The sequence below is a fragment of the Malaclemys terrapin genome, chromosome 1 (assembly GCF_027887155.1).
Source record: "Malaclemys terrapin pileata isolate rMalTer1 chromosome 1, rMalTer1.hap1, whole genome shotgun sequence".
NCBI lineage: Eukaryota > Metazoa > Chordata > Testudines > Emydidae > Malaclemys > Malaclemys terrapin.
This window is the reverse complement of record NC_071505.1, coordinates 46,755,242-46,769,588: the sequence shown is the minus strand read 5'-3', so window position 1 is coordinate 46,769,588 and position 14,347 is coordinate 46,755,242. Positions and strand designations below refer to the sequence as shown.

The 14,347-nt window shown below is 40.7% G+C and overlaps 1 protein-coding gene across 3 annotated transcripts in view; it reads left to right on the top strand.

The window, feature by feature from the left end:
* Positions 1-14,347, top strand: part of ST7 (suppression of tumorigenicity 7) — a 221,035-nt gene that overhangs the window by 53,761 nt on the left and 152,927 nt on the right. Inside the window, exon 1 of one of the 3 annotated variants that reach the window (XM_054023625.1) lies at positions 5,285-5,597. The exons of the other annotated variants lie outside the window; for them this stretch is intronic. Coding sequence (XP_053879600.1) covers positions 5,576-5,597 — 22 coding nt within the window. The 5' untranslated portion in view covers positions 5,285-5,575. Of the gene's footprint in view, positions 1-5,284; positions 5,598-14,347 lie in introns of those variants that run through there. 3 annotated transcript variants of the gene reach the window in all.

Genomic DNA, 14,347 nt, shown 5'->3' with positions numbered 1-14,347 from the left:
ACCACTACGCCAGTAACCCTGTCAAAGAAGGAAATTAGATTGGTTTGGCATAATTTGTTCTTGACAAATCCATACTGGCTATTCCTTATAACCCTATGATCCTCTAGGTATTTACAAATTGTTTAATAATTTGTTCCAGTATCTTTCCAGGTATCAAAATTAGATTGACTGGTCTATAATTCTCCTGGTCCTCTTTGTTCCCCTTTAAAAGACAGGTACTATGTTTACCCTTCTCCAGCCCTCTGGGACCTCACCAGCCTTCCATGAGTTCTCAAAAGTAATTACAAATGGTTCCAAGATTGCTTCAGCTAGTTTCTTTAAATACCATAGGATGAATTTCATTGGTCTCAGCTGCCTTGAATACATCTAACTTATCTAAATATGATTTAACCAGTTCTTTCCCTATTTTGGCTTGTGTTCCTTCCCCCTTGTTGTTAACATTAACTGTGTTGAGAATATGGTCTTCACTAACCTTTTTAGTGAAGAAAGAAGCAAAATAGATATTAAACACCTCAGCCTTCTTGATGTCATCAGTTAGTAGCTCTCCTTCCCTACTAAGTAGAGGACCTATGCTTTCCTTCGTCTTTCTCTTGCTCCTAATGTGTTTAAAGAATATCTTCTTATTGCATTTTATCTTCCTTGCTACGTGTAACCCATTTCCTGCCTGAGCCTTTCTAATTTTGTCCCTTCGTGCTTGTGCTAATTTTTGGCCATATGTCCACTACTTATAGAATTTCTTTTTTAATTTTCAGGTCATTAAAGAGCTCCTGATGGAGCCATATTTACCTTTTACTAATCTTCCTGTCTTTCCTTCATAATGGGATGATTTGCAATTGTGCATCTAATATTGTATCCTTGAGAAACAGCCAGCTCTGCTGAACTCCATTATCCCTTTGATTTTCTTCCTAAGGGACCTTACTGACCAGTTCTCTGAGTTTGTTAAAGTCTGCTTTTTTGCAGTCCGTTGTCCTTATTGTGCTGCTGTCACTGCTTCTTTTCCTTAGGATCATGACATCGATCATTTCATGATCACTTTCACCCAAATTACCTTCCATCTTCAGATTTGCAACCAATTCCTCCTTGTTTGTTAGAAACAAGTCTAAAAATGGCTATCCCCTGAGTTACTTCCTCCACTGTCGGAAACAACATGGTGTCCCCAATATCCATTCAGAATTCTGCTGTAGAGATCAGTTTCCTAGTCTGTGGCTTTGACCATTTCACCCTGCTTTTTTTTTTTAATCGCCCATTGGCTCCCCCTTCTCTACTGTATCAACCATAAACTCCTTGAATTCACTTTCAGAGTCAATAACCATCCGACCTATCTCTCATTCGTGATCGTACCATCAAATCTAGCCTCCAGTTGGCTAATACTGCCAGCCTCCATTGTCCTCTTGTTAAATTTTTAATCAAGCACCTTCATGCTTTTTCCCAGGCTGCACCTCATGGTTGGAAGGAGCACTCTATAAACAGGTTATAAAAAGCTACCTCGCTATCCTCATTCCAGTCCCTCCTTGTTCTGTGTTTGTAGAGCACCTAGTACCTTAGGATCCTGGCCATGACTGAGTAATTACAATAACACAAATAAATAATAGTAATAAATAATGAGAGCAAGGCAGAGTGAAAGGTTATCCCAAAGAATGTTCTCTGCTTTTGCTGGAATCCTTGAGTCTATGGGGTCTGAACCACTCTACAAAGCTGCAAAGCTCTCCCCTTTTGAGATGAGCAAGTCAAGGGAATCTTGCAGAATTTATGGAATAGTTGTCCTTTCCCACAGTTTCTCCTTTGGAAGAGGAGCATTAGGCTGAAAAGGAAATGATTCCCTGGTGAAAAGAGCTAGATCACAATTTCCTGCTTGTACTGTTTTGAGAGAAAAATAATTAAACAAAGGAAAAACTTTGCAAAATGCTAATATTTTGCTATCCAACTTGTTTATTAAAAGCATGAGTGGGAAAATTGTGTTACACGCAGATTTAAACAATGTAAAGTAAGAGTCTATTATCCTTCTGTATGATAACTGGAGAAATAGATAATATTTGCTGATTCTTCTCTAAGGATGGGCTGTGAAAGTGGAGCATTTCCCTTTCTCTAAATAATGTGTTTGTGTGTGTGTGTGTGTGTGTGTGTGTGTGTCAGAGAGCTCTTTAGATCCTAAATATCTGTATCTCCTCCCATATTTAGCATAGGCTTTTGGAGAAATTTATTGAAATTGGTGAATATTGTAATAAACCAAGTGTTTGAACAGCACCTAGCACTTTGTGGGCATTACCAGAAGCAAATGATAGTGTTAAGAATTGCGAAAGCTTTCATTTGAGAGTCCAAGACCTCATTGCAACTATTAATTTAGCCTTACAACACCTTTGTAAGGCAAGTAAGTATTGTCATACAGGGACTTTAAATAATTTACCCAGAATGAGTAAGTGGCAAAACTGGAAATAGAAACCAGGAGTTCTTAATCCCAGTAACCTCCTAAATCTGACTACTAGATTACATCCCTATAAAAGTGATAAATGGTGAACACAACTCATAATGTTTCTTGAAAGTCAACCTATTAAGTGTTTTATATTTAAGTACCTGTTAAAGGGTTTCAGAGGTGGTCTTTAGCAGTCTATCACATACTAATCAGACAGTTCACTCAGAGTTAAAAGTCACCATGTCAGTCTAACTCTGACCTAACAGTATTGTAGTATAGTACTATCATTGATACCATATGGGGCTGTTGGTGTTTCAACCATAATATATACATCAGTGGAATGAGGCCTCAAAGGGGTGTTGCAAGTGCTCAAATGAGGTAATTGGAAGGGTCTGATACATTATTAAGGTTTTGCCTCTACATTCGATATCACAGTGTGGAACTATCAACCTTGGTCATGGGTGCAAAAATGTTTGTTAAAAGCCATTACATGTCAGCGTTACAAAATATTTTGCTTATGTTAAGAGAAAGGAATAGATTTGAATTTAAAGGAATCAGGAAATTTGAATTCTGTGCCTCATTCTGGCATGACACATACTTCCTCTGTGAACTTGGCCTAGTCACTTAGCCAAAATTTTCACACTTGGGTGCCTAAAGTGAGGCCCCTAAATCCATATTTAGGCCTGATCTACACCAAGTTTTGTATTAAATTGGCTGTGTATTAACTTAGGCTGGAAATTTGGAGAAGATTTCTAACTACCAGAGGAGTAGGGTGACTAGATAGCAAGTGTAAAAAATCAGGACGGGTGCGGGCGTTAATAGGTGCTTAGATAAGAAAAAGCCCCCAAAATTGGGACTGTCCCTATAAAATCGTGACATCTGGTCACCCTACAGAGTGAGGTTCTGGAACAGCCATCCATTAGGCGTTATAGGGGTGAACAACCTGACTGGTTTTAAGATGGAGCTTGGTAAATTTATGAATGGAGATTATATAAGGAGGTTGTCTGCAACAGTAGGAGACTGGACTCAGGAGGTCCCTTCCCATCCTACGTTCCTATGTTTCAGTTAGGGCTGTGATCATTTTATTAAATTAGCTATGCTGGCATGACTCCACCCAATGTAGTGAATGTAGTTATATGCTATAAAAGTGTCTTATACCACTTAGTTTATTCCCTTCCCATATGGGAATTATACCAATATAGACACCTTTATACATGACATGACTGCATCCACTTGAGGGGAGGTCTTGTACTGCTTTAACTAAACTGGCTTGGTTAAAATGGGTGCCACTGTGCAAGTGGGCAAGGAATGGATGGAGCCTTGGCTCTGCCTCCCTCAATGTGCCAGCAGCCAGTGCAGCTGTGCTGGCATGGCTGGGACCATATGCTGTGTGAAATAGGACTGGAGTAGGGTACGTTTCCCTTTGGAGCAGGGGGAAATTGGGAGGCAGCTTGTGACTCTCTCTAAATCATAAATTGCTTCCCAGTCTGGTCCTGGGGCAGCGCAGCCCAATACACCGGGCTTGTGGCAAACAAAAAATGGCACCATCATATTTTTAAGCATGTTGAGTTTCTCTGATGGAAGGCGCTGTTTGTGCAAAATATTATTATTGTTCCTCTGTTTCCCATTGTCTAAACCCTGCTGTTCAGTGACATTTTATATGTTACAAATAGCATGAGAATACTTAGTAAACAAGGCTCTGGGAATGATTAGTAACATTTAATTTGCAGAAGCTCAGAAATGATCCCCCCCCATCTTTTTAAAGTGCTTTATGTAACGGGTGCCTTTGTATTTCCTTTATTCTTCGTCACTGGCAACATTTTTCAATCTTTGCTGGGCTTGCAGCTGCATGGGCTTGCTCAATGAGAGCCATTAAAAATGTTCTCCCCTTTGCCCCCTCTGGGTAGCCATTCTTCACCCTCATGCCTGCTAGACTCAAACCCATCAACTTACTGCTTCACTGCTCTCCCTAGCGCAGGCACTTTAGCTTGGCTTGGGAGAAGTCTATAGCAAGCCTTTGTCTGCAGTGAGATTATTAACAGTCAGTTTAAGTCTTTGTTTATGTTTGTTTTTACACTATCATTTCCCCCCCCTAAATTGCTGAGTTGTTCCAGAAAGGAGTAATTCTAAATATTGGGAAGGTTTTGAAGTCCTAAATCTGGACACTTTAAATAAACAAAGTGAAGTTGAAGGGGAAGAAAAAAATTGCTCCTTTTGTTGCTATCTTGGTTTTGCAGCACAAGAGCAGCATAATTTTTGTTTTTCATTTTTATGTGTGACTTCTTTGTTGTGGTTAGATCACTGCTGCAACATACTATGACAGTAGCATCTAATAAAATTATTGAACACTTGATTACCAATCTTAAATCAAAATGATATGTGAAGTTTAGGTTAATTCCTGAGTTTAATCCTTCTGCTGTGGAAAATACAATTTTGAGAGTTTATTTCTGATGGAAATACTTTTTTTTCATTCTTTTGTAAGTACCATGCAATATATCTGGTAGGATGTTTGTCCCAGGAACCTTCGTTCTGTAAGATGTGCTTGCAAGGAAACACTTTGGATTTGCAAAGTTAAGGCAATCATTGTAAATTCAACACAGAGATATTTTAATGCTCGTCTTAAATCATGGAGTAGTTGTTGTTTTTTATCAACAGGGAGGGAAATCTATGTCTGGTTCTTTGTCTTCTGCATTTTGTGACAAAGGCAGCACTCCTATTTGAATTGCTCTGCTTTATTCAAGCCCCCTCTGAGCCTATGGTTAACAGCAGTCAGTCTTTGCAGTGTCCTGACGTCATCCAGTGTATGCATAAGCTATGCTATTGTCTTACTGAGAGCAGGGGCTGTGGATTGCAGTATCTGGTGTCTGCTACCTATTTCTGCCTCACTGCATCACAGAAGGGACACTGACCTTCCCTTACCTCTTGGATTTAAAACAGCAGCTCCTGATTTTTGCTTCCTGAAGAAGACCTTTGCTTAGGGTTGCAAGGAAAAGCTGTCTGCAGTGTGAAGCTTAAGAGAAGAGAATCTGGCAGCTTGACTTGGACTGCATTGTCTGGCTTCATGACCCCTGCTGTGTAGCAGTCTCATCCTTCTCTCACACACTCCCTCTATCTCTCACTCTTTTTCTTTTTTCCTTCTTTAAATAGCAGCATCTGGGGCCAGCCATGTTTGGCACTGAATCTTCATGTAAGTAAATGCATCCCACTTACATCCTTTTCTATTTAGAACAGGGCTTGTTGTATTATCATTGCATCCACAGTAGTTGCATTCCCTTTGCTGTAGATTGTCAGCAAAAAGCTGAGGTTCTAGACTGTTTACAAAGGGGCTAAAGATGCTGGGGGAAAGCATCTGCCAGTGCTATCTGAGTGTGCATCTTTGAGGCCAGCAGCGAGTCAGTTTAGGGCTGTCAGTGTTACTGAATCCAGGCCGCTGGAAGATGCAGAGAAAAATGCAGTTTCACTTGAACGTGTTAATTGATAAGATCCCATCCTTCAGTGATCTATTGTGGCAAAACCAGTAATGAATGTGTTACTCAGATGATAATGGGCATGGTTGAGGAGTGAGAGGATGCTAAGGGTTAGATCAGAAAGGGCTGAGAATAACAATTTAACCTGGGGGAAAAGCTGGTGGTGGAATTGTTCTCTGTATTTTCTTTTCTTTTTTGGGGGGTGGTGGGGAGTAAGAGGGGTGTTGTGAAAAAGGAGTCTTTCTTAAATTCTTTTGAAATACGAGAAACCAAAACTGAATGGGCAGTTTGAAAGGAGGGCAAGAATTCTGAATATGGAGTTAATATTTCAAAATCATGGGTGATTTGTTTGTTTGTTTCTAATCTCTGTGCTGGAAACTTGGAACTGTGTCTTGTGCCTAAACGCAATGGAGACACATGTCACTGAAATCAAGCTAGATGTGTTTCAATGTAAAAACAATCGGTAATCTAGCAAAACGGATGGATGATTGCTACTAGGACCTGCTTTATAATAATATTATTGGTGACAGACAGTGCAGTTACATAAAGACCTCTGGGTATGCAGTGATTGTCCTCTGGCTAATAAAAAATGCTTCATGGTTATCTACATATTTAATATTAATCTACATACTGTGTATCAAAAGCATATCTAATTTAGCAGATAATAACCCTAGTTCATTTTGAGTTTAATTTATTTTTAATATACAGTGCGGTGCATTTCCAGTGTAGTTAGCATAGAACCCTGTTTGCAGCTGGCCATTAATCAGGAACGGTAACATGCTGGGCTACCCGGTGATCATGCAGTCTTAACCCTAAAGAACTTCATTCTTTCCGAGGGTTAATTGATTCACTGTGGCAGCTTCCCACCTCCTCTGACACAATCCCTGATCAAGGTCAGGAAAGAAAAAAAAAAAAAAAAAAAAGCAGAATTTGTTCTTTGATTTCTTATGTTTTTCAAGTAATTTTTCCTGTATTACTGACTTTAATTTCTGTTGCTCTTAGGATGACTAGATGTCCCCATTTATAGGGACAGTCCCGATATTTGGTGCTTTGTCTTATATAGGCACCTATTACACCTCCACCCCGTCCCAGTTTTTCACACTTGCTATCTAGTGTTGCTGTATGCCTATTTGGAGATCCCAATCACAGGTATAGAAACAAAATGCCTAATATTTGAGTTGAGTATAATCACAACACATTAGGAATTCAGAGGCACAACTTGTGTGTGTGCAAATATACCCATTAACATACATTACGGAAAAAAATCTGTCGTGTTTTGGTATTTTCTTTCAGAGAATGTGTGCCACATAGTTGCAAATTCAGTAGTAAATCCTATTATTCATTTTGATGGGCCTCTTTTGTTTTATAAAGTATATAATAAATGACAAGCACCTTATCTGTTCCACAGGACTTTTTGATAAAGTCACCCATGTGCTATCTGGTTTGCTCTGACAACAGCTGTGGTTGCTTTTGTTTCCATGGTGCCCAGATTATTGAATGTAAAAAGGGTGATTTGAGCTAGTATTACAACCACCAGTTACTTCCCAGAACGGCCTGTCAGGGCTGACGTATATTGTGTAAAATAAAAAAAATTAAAAATTGGTTGTTGCAGTGAATTTCAGGCTGTAGAGCTGAACATGGGTTGTGCATTGCCCCACCCCTGCGAGCATAGGTGCCACAAAGCGCACTCACCAGCAGGTGACTTACAGAATTAAAGCCAATCAAGTCAGGCATTGCGGGGGTCTTTCATCCATCTCTTCTTTCTGAGCCCTCATCTTCCTTTTGTTTAAATTTCTTCCTTTTCCTTTGTGTTTCTGTCTTTGGCCTTCTCTACATCAGGGCACAAGGACCTTTAACAAAGGGGAAGGTCTGAGACATCAGTGTTATGTTTGGAATTGGAGAGGACCTACTGTCACCTAGTCTGAGCTCCTCAATCATTGTGGGAGGATAGTTCAGATTATTCCTAAAGCGTTTCTCGTGGTTGATTGTGCAGTGTAGCCTTGTATAATGGGCTTGGTCGTGTTGTTACAAAGAATAGTAATAATCACAGAACAAACTTTAAGAAAAAAAAGTACTGAAGACCAATTTTTTAAAAGTCTAATTTAACCAACTATTAGGGGGAAGGAATAGCTCAGTGGTTTGAGCAGTGGTCTGCTAAACCCAGGGTTGTGAGTTCAGTCCTGGAGGGGGGCCAATTAGAGCTCTGGGGCAAAATCAGTACTTGGTCCTGCTAGTGAAGGTAGGGGGCTGGACTCAATGACCTTCCAGGGTCCCTTCCAGTTCTATGAGATAGGTATATCTCCATATATTCTACTTTAAAAAAAAAAAAAAAGAAAGAAAGAAATTAGGCCTCTTTTGCCTTTTATTTTAATTTTTCTTCACAAATCCTAAAGGCAGTGAGTGACAGCAGTCTAGCTATCAGGCTATAGAATTTTCTATCTTGCTAGAATAATATTGTTTGGCTCATTATACTTGCATTATGTTAAAAAAAAAATAAAAAAAAATCCAGCCCCACCACAAGCTTGAGAACAATACAGAAGCAAGCCCTGCCATCTGTCCAAAAAGCATGAAATTGACATTAAGATTTTTCTCACAGCTGTATATATGGTAATAGAATTAAGAATTATAGCTTTCATATTTCATCTTGATAAAATGATTCTCTCTCTTTTTTTTTAATATTGAGGATTTTATTTTAACAAATATGTATACAAGAAGCAAACTCTGGGCTTTAAAAACCCTATTTCTGCCCACATTCAATATGATTGTCCTTTGGCTTTAAAAGTCAAATGTAGTGAGTGACCTATTCTGTGATTTTCTGACAGCAGTCAGCAGCTCAATAAAAGAAGATATGATAATTGGAGAAACGCAGGCATGTTCTTATCTGCTCATGGAGGAAGGAAAAGAAAGACAAACATAAGGCTATGCTCATTATTTTGCTTGTAAAGATGGGAAACAACCATGTAATAACTATTATTAGTTATATAAGAGTACAGTCTTGAGCAAAAATCACACAACCGGCCCACGCAAACAGTTAAAAAATATTTTAACGTGAGCACCACATTCTCCTTGCAGTTGTTCTCACTATTTTGCATTAGTTGCCTCAAATGCTTTGTGTTGATCTGTTTTCAGCCATATGGCACCATGTTATTATATACAGCAGGGGTGCAAACTCCCATCCTGTGACCCTATCCAGCGGACTGGATGGATTTATCTGGTGGTTGTTGTTTGTTTATTAGAATTGCCATGACTGTTTCAGATTCTGCAGAATGCAAAATGTTCTTTGATAAAAAGTTGGTGTTAGTCCTATTGCTATAAATAGTATCTTTTTATACACGAAATGAAGTTGTGCTGTTATAGACAGAACTATCTCTGAAAATTTGTGAACAGCTCCCATGCATATCAATCAACCCTGAAACCTAAGTGACCTATTAAGAGACAGCATTTCCAATAACATAGCTACGCAATAGTGTGTCTGATTTGCAGATGCAGAAGCCACACTTGTGCATGCAAGTAAAATAATTACACAGTTGAAAATAGACAAATAAGGAAAGGACAGAAATAGCAGTGATCCTAATTTGCCCTATATCATTTTTCCCCACTGCAGGATACTGAATGTAACAGTAACTTTCCTAAGTAATACATAGCTCCCACTCTTACCCGGTGACCTGCACATGGATGGTCCCCTCTGCACATGGTTCATTACCATGCCTAAGCAGAAGGAGTGGGGCCAGCTGGCTTTGCAGCAGCAGTCCCCACATTTCCCCTGAGATAAGCTGTTTGTTTGGTGAGAGGGAGCAGGCAGCCCCCACTGCTTGCAGTGTAATACCTCCCCCTCATCCTCTTTGCAGTGGGGCGAGGGGGGGCTCATCTTGAGTGCAGCTGCAGCCAGGGGAGGCCCTGACAACATGGCTCAGTTGAATCTGTGCTGTAAGGGAAAAGAGAGGGATAATATGGGATGTTGGGGCCCTAGGACCAGCACAGAGGCACTGGGATACCTAGGATCTGCACCATGTGTGAGTCAGACACTCTAGGCAGAACAGTTCAGGAGTAAAATTCATAAAGAGAATCTTAAACTACCTCCCCTTTCAGCCCTCTTCCATGGGTTCTCCTGTGGGAGGGGGCTGGTCAGACCCTTCGTTTTATTTCAGAGGGGCTACATTCTAGACCCAGTCTTCTGCCCATCTTCCCGTTGTCATCATTGGTAGATTCGCTGTGGATGGAGGGTAATGTAGGTCACTAACTTTGTAACGCCAGCCCGTAGACCATAATCAAATATGGACTTTGGAACTCTTCACAAAATGTATTTGACTTCCCTGGTCTTTGGCTAATATAATGTAACTATCTGGAGCTGTAATGCAAGAGACCTCATTCAAATTTACAAAGACAGTATTTGGACATCAAGTTTGCTGTACAATAAAACAAGCTGTATTGTGAAACTGAAGGGAAATGGAGACAAAGGAGTCAAACTTTCCTTTCACATACAGTTAAATACCATCCATTAAATTTGCCATACAGGTGGCTAAACTAGTGTCTTGCTTTAAATTCTGAATCTTCCAGAATGTATATAAATCTGAGAAATATGTCTGTGGTCACAAAACTTAGGTACGTGGTGACTTTTAACTGAGCACTTTCAATATTCCTCACTCAAGTATTCATTCATTCATTTATTCATTCATTCAGTGTTTCATTTTATGAGTCAAAAGACTCCACACGTGGCTGTGGAGGAATGAGACCATATTTTCAGTACTGGTGTTGCTTTATGGTGGTAGTGATATTATAACGTATTGGTCACACTACACTGAGTGTTTTGTAGAAAGGGAAAGTTATAATGGAAAGTTATCGTCAGGGCCGGCACCAGCTTGTCAAGCAGGTGCTTGGGGCGGCCACTCCGGAGAGGGGTGGCACGTCCAGCTATTCGGCGGCAATTCGGCGGACGGTCCCTCACTCCGGCTCGGAGTGAAGAACCTCCTGCTGAATTGCCGCCGCAGATCGCGATTGCGGCTTTTTTTTTTTGGCTGCTTGGGGCGGCCAAAACCCTGGAGCTGGCCCTGCTTATCGTTCCAAATTGAACCACTGAGGGAAAAGTTCATCATGGCTCCCCATCTGGCCGACTAGCAGCCTCCATTCTGGAAAGATAAGAGAGAGGGGTAGAGACAGGAAAGCTGACCTGGGAAAACATGAGACACATAAACTAGGTGTGTGAGGATATTACTGGTCCTTCCAGCATGACTGGGGGATTTCTTCCTTTATTGGGTAAACTGTTGGACATTCAGAGAAGCTAACCTCCAAGAGGGCTGAGGACAGATCAAAGCTGGGAAGAGGTCTGAGAAGACAGGAAAGTTTTGTCCAGGGAAGTTAAAGAGCACTAGGAGAAGTTACTCTGACTTTGAGTTTTATTGTAATCAAGTTCTCAATTCAGTGTTTCTGTGTCTGTGCATTCCTCTCAATTCTCTTCCCGTCAGAGTGCTGTAAGTGTGGAGGTTCCACTGAGATAATTGATTTTATAGGTAGACTCTCATAACAAAGAATCAATGACAGACAAACAGGAGACCTTACTGTTAGACATTAAGAGAGGTCTTTATCACCTTAAACTGGACAATCTACATGAAGTTGTCACATACCTGGGAGGAGGAAAACCAAGCATTGTAATCTAATTGGATGACGTGTTGATCACTTAGGGCTTGTCTACACTTACCAGGGGATCAACGAGCGATGCATCGGTGATCAATTTAGCAGGTCTAGTGAAGTGTCGCTGATTTTTGTTTATATCCGTGTGTGAGCAGAGTGGTTCAGGGGCCCAGAGAAACCCCTTTGGATGTATTACTGTGCCTGATAGATCTGCAGCAAAGTATCATTTCTTCATCTGACCGAGCCAAGACAGCTGTGACATATCATCCACAGCTAAATTTTACAGGCAATAACCACAGGACTATGGAGTGATAATATCTGGGCTGAAAAGAGGCAATAATTGGAAGTTTGAAGTGCTCACATGCTAGGGTGATGGGCATCAAAATAAACCCGAGATAGGTGGATGTATAGAAGATCCTAAAGGTAGTCCGGCATCTTGCTTGAGTGCATGAACCTTGTTTATTTTAATGAGATGGAACATCAGCAAAAGATGGGATGCTCCGGCAGAGCCCATTCAGGAAAACGAGTGCTGTTCAACAGAGTGAGGCAGGCAGCCCAAGCAATCCTGAGCCAGCCACACCAGTGGCCTCAGATCTATCTAGGTACTTATCTGGCCCACTTCATGATGATATCTGAGTGCCTCTGATTAATGACTGTTGATTCTTGCAGTACCCCTGTGAGACCGTGAGTATTAGCCCTGTTTTCTGGCCAGGGAACTGAGGCACAGAGTAACTTGCCCAAGGTCACAAAGAAGTCTGTGGCTGAGCTGAGAACTGAATCCCGCTCTCCTGGCTCCCAGGGTAGTATTGGTAAAGATAGTCCAGTCGCAAGGGTTGCTGTGAGGTGGTTGAAGGGATAAAGCATATTACCCCTCCGTCAATTAAAACCACTTGTTGAACTTCTGGGAATGGGAAAAAAATCTTGACTTGAAGGAAGATTCCTCTTTTCTTTTCTTTTTTTTTTTTTTTTTTAAAGGAAGGGCCTGAAGTGCAACTCAGTTTGCCCAATCATAGTACATGATTTGTGACGGCAGATAGCATTCCTTGTAAGGAAATAGCTACTGGAGAGGCCTGTGATTTGTTTAAATGTCATAAAAGAAGTTTTGAATTTAGAGAATGAAAGAGTACCATTTCCAGTACATCTTCATATGTTCAAAGGGTAGGAGTAGTACTTAGGCGCAGAATCAAACAGTCATAAACTCTGGTCTGTTTAATCTGCAGAAACAGAAAAGGGGGATAGATCTTTTAGCCTGAGAACAGGCAGGAGGATATCATAGTCCCTTTGAGCTGCATGACCCAGATAGAATGTGCAGTACATACACGGCCTGCGTCACCCTGTCTGAGCCAGGAGTGGAAGCAAAGGGGATTCGTGTAATTTCAGAACAATTAATAGTAGCTCTGTACCCAGCTAATAATATAGCCACAGAACCTTCCAAACCCTCTGCTTTCTCTGAGCTGGGAACCCTGCTTGACCTCTCTCACTAGATCCTGGAGCAGCAAGGGACAGTTTCACAAAATGCTGTGAGAAGAGCATACAGCACTTGTGAATCAAACAAAGGGAATGTATGAGGATGGACATAAAATGAGTAGATATCCACCCAGTTTACTGGAACTACTGTTATAACATCATTTCCTAGACCCCAGTCTGGGAAGGTCAAAAGCCATAATGAAATCCTTTCCTGATAGAAAGGATAAAACCATTGTGCCCCCAGTGATTTGTAGACAGAAAAAGCATAGGACATTGAGACTCTATATTGATTTATGGAGAGTTAATGTATAAAACGATACAGATAGACATTTTCTACCCAGGACAGTGGAAAATGAATGGCTTTACTGTACCTGCTCAAGGTAAAGCTTATGCCTAGGAGTTTGAGTGAAGATGCTCATAAGCATTTGTAACACCACAGGAAAGATGAGTGGACTTTTGCATTCCTTTGAGTTGAAAAATTCTCTCTATCTGCTTTCCACTATTGCATGGACAGGTATTTGGTGGTTTCCAAGATGATCTATGAATCCCATTTTTAGAGGACATTCTGGTGTACAGCAAGGGTATTGAGCAATATATGAAAAACGAAAGGAAAGTGCTTATCAGATTGCAAGACTCTGAAATAAAATTAAAACCTGGTAAGTGTGATCCCTTTGAGAGCGAAGTCTAGTATCTGGGAAGTGACCTACTCTATCACATGAAGGGTACTGAGGTGATGCTCAAGGCATGGCTGCAGTTCAGTTTGAAGCAGAAGAAACCAGAAGCAATGCAAGAGATACAAATAAGCCTGTGAGTTTCCTGAGATAACGTTGTGGGTTCACTGGGGACTCTTCTCATATTGTGCAGCCCTTATATCACCTTTGCAAAGGACCTAATGAATAGGGAAAGAGCCAGAAGAGAGGGAGAAAATGAACCCTTGTCACTTACCTTCTGCGCAGAAAGTCTATAGACCAGGAAGCCACCAGGAGGTTTTGAAGAGATTATTGGACAATTTGTCTATCCCCTGGTGCTAACCTATCCCATGTTCAACCAGCTATTCATTTTCCAAATTGATGCTTTGGCCTAAGTGCCAGGGCCATATTGTATTGTGAATAATTGCCTCTGGGTCGTGATGTCAGGCAGAAAAGAACTATCTCTTGCGTTCATGAAAGTAAGAATTATTGGCTTTGAAATATGTTGTTACTGACCAATTTAGGGATTACCTGTAGATGGCTAAATGTGGAGCACATGCAATTACAATAACCCATTGTATGTTATGACTACTGCAAATGTAAATGTTGCAGGGTATCAGTGAAAATAGTGGGTTTCAAAGCTCCCATACCACACCCATCCTTCTGCAAGGAAACTCCATTGAACA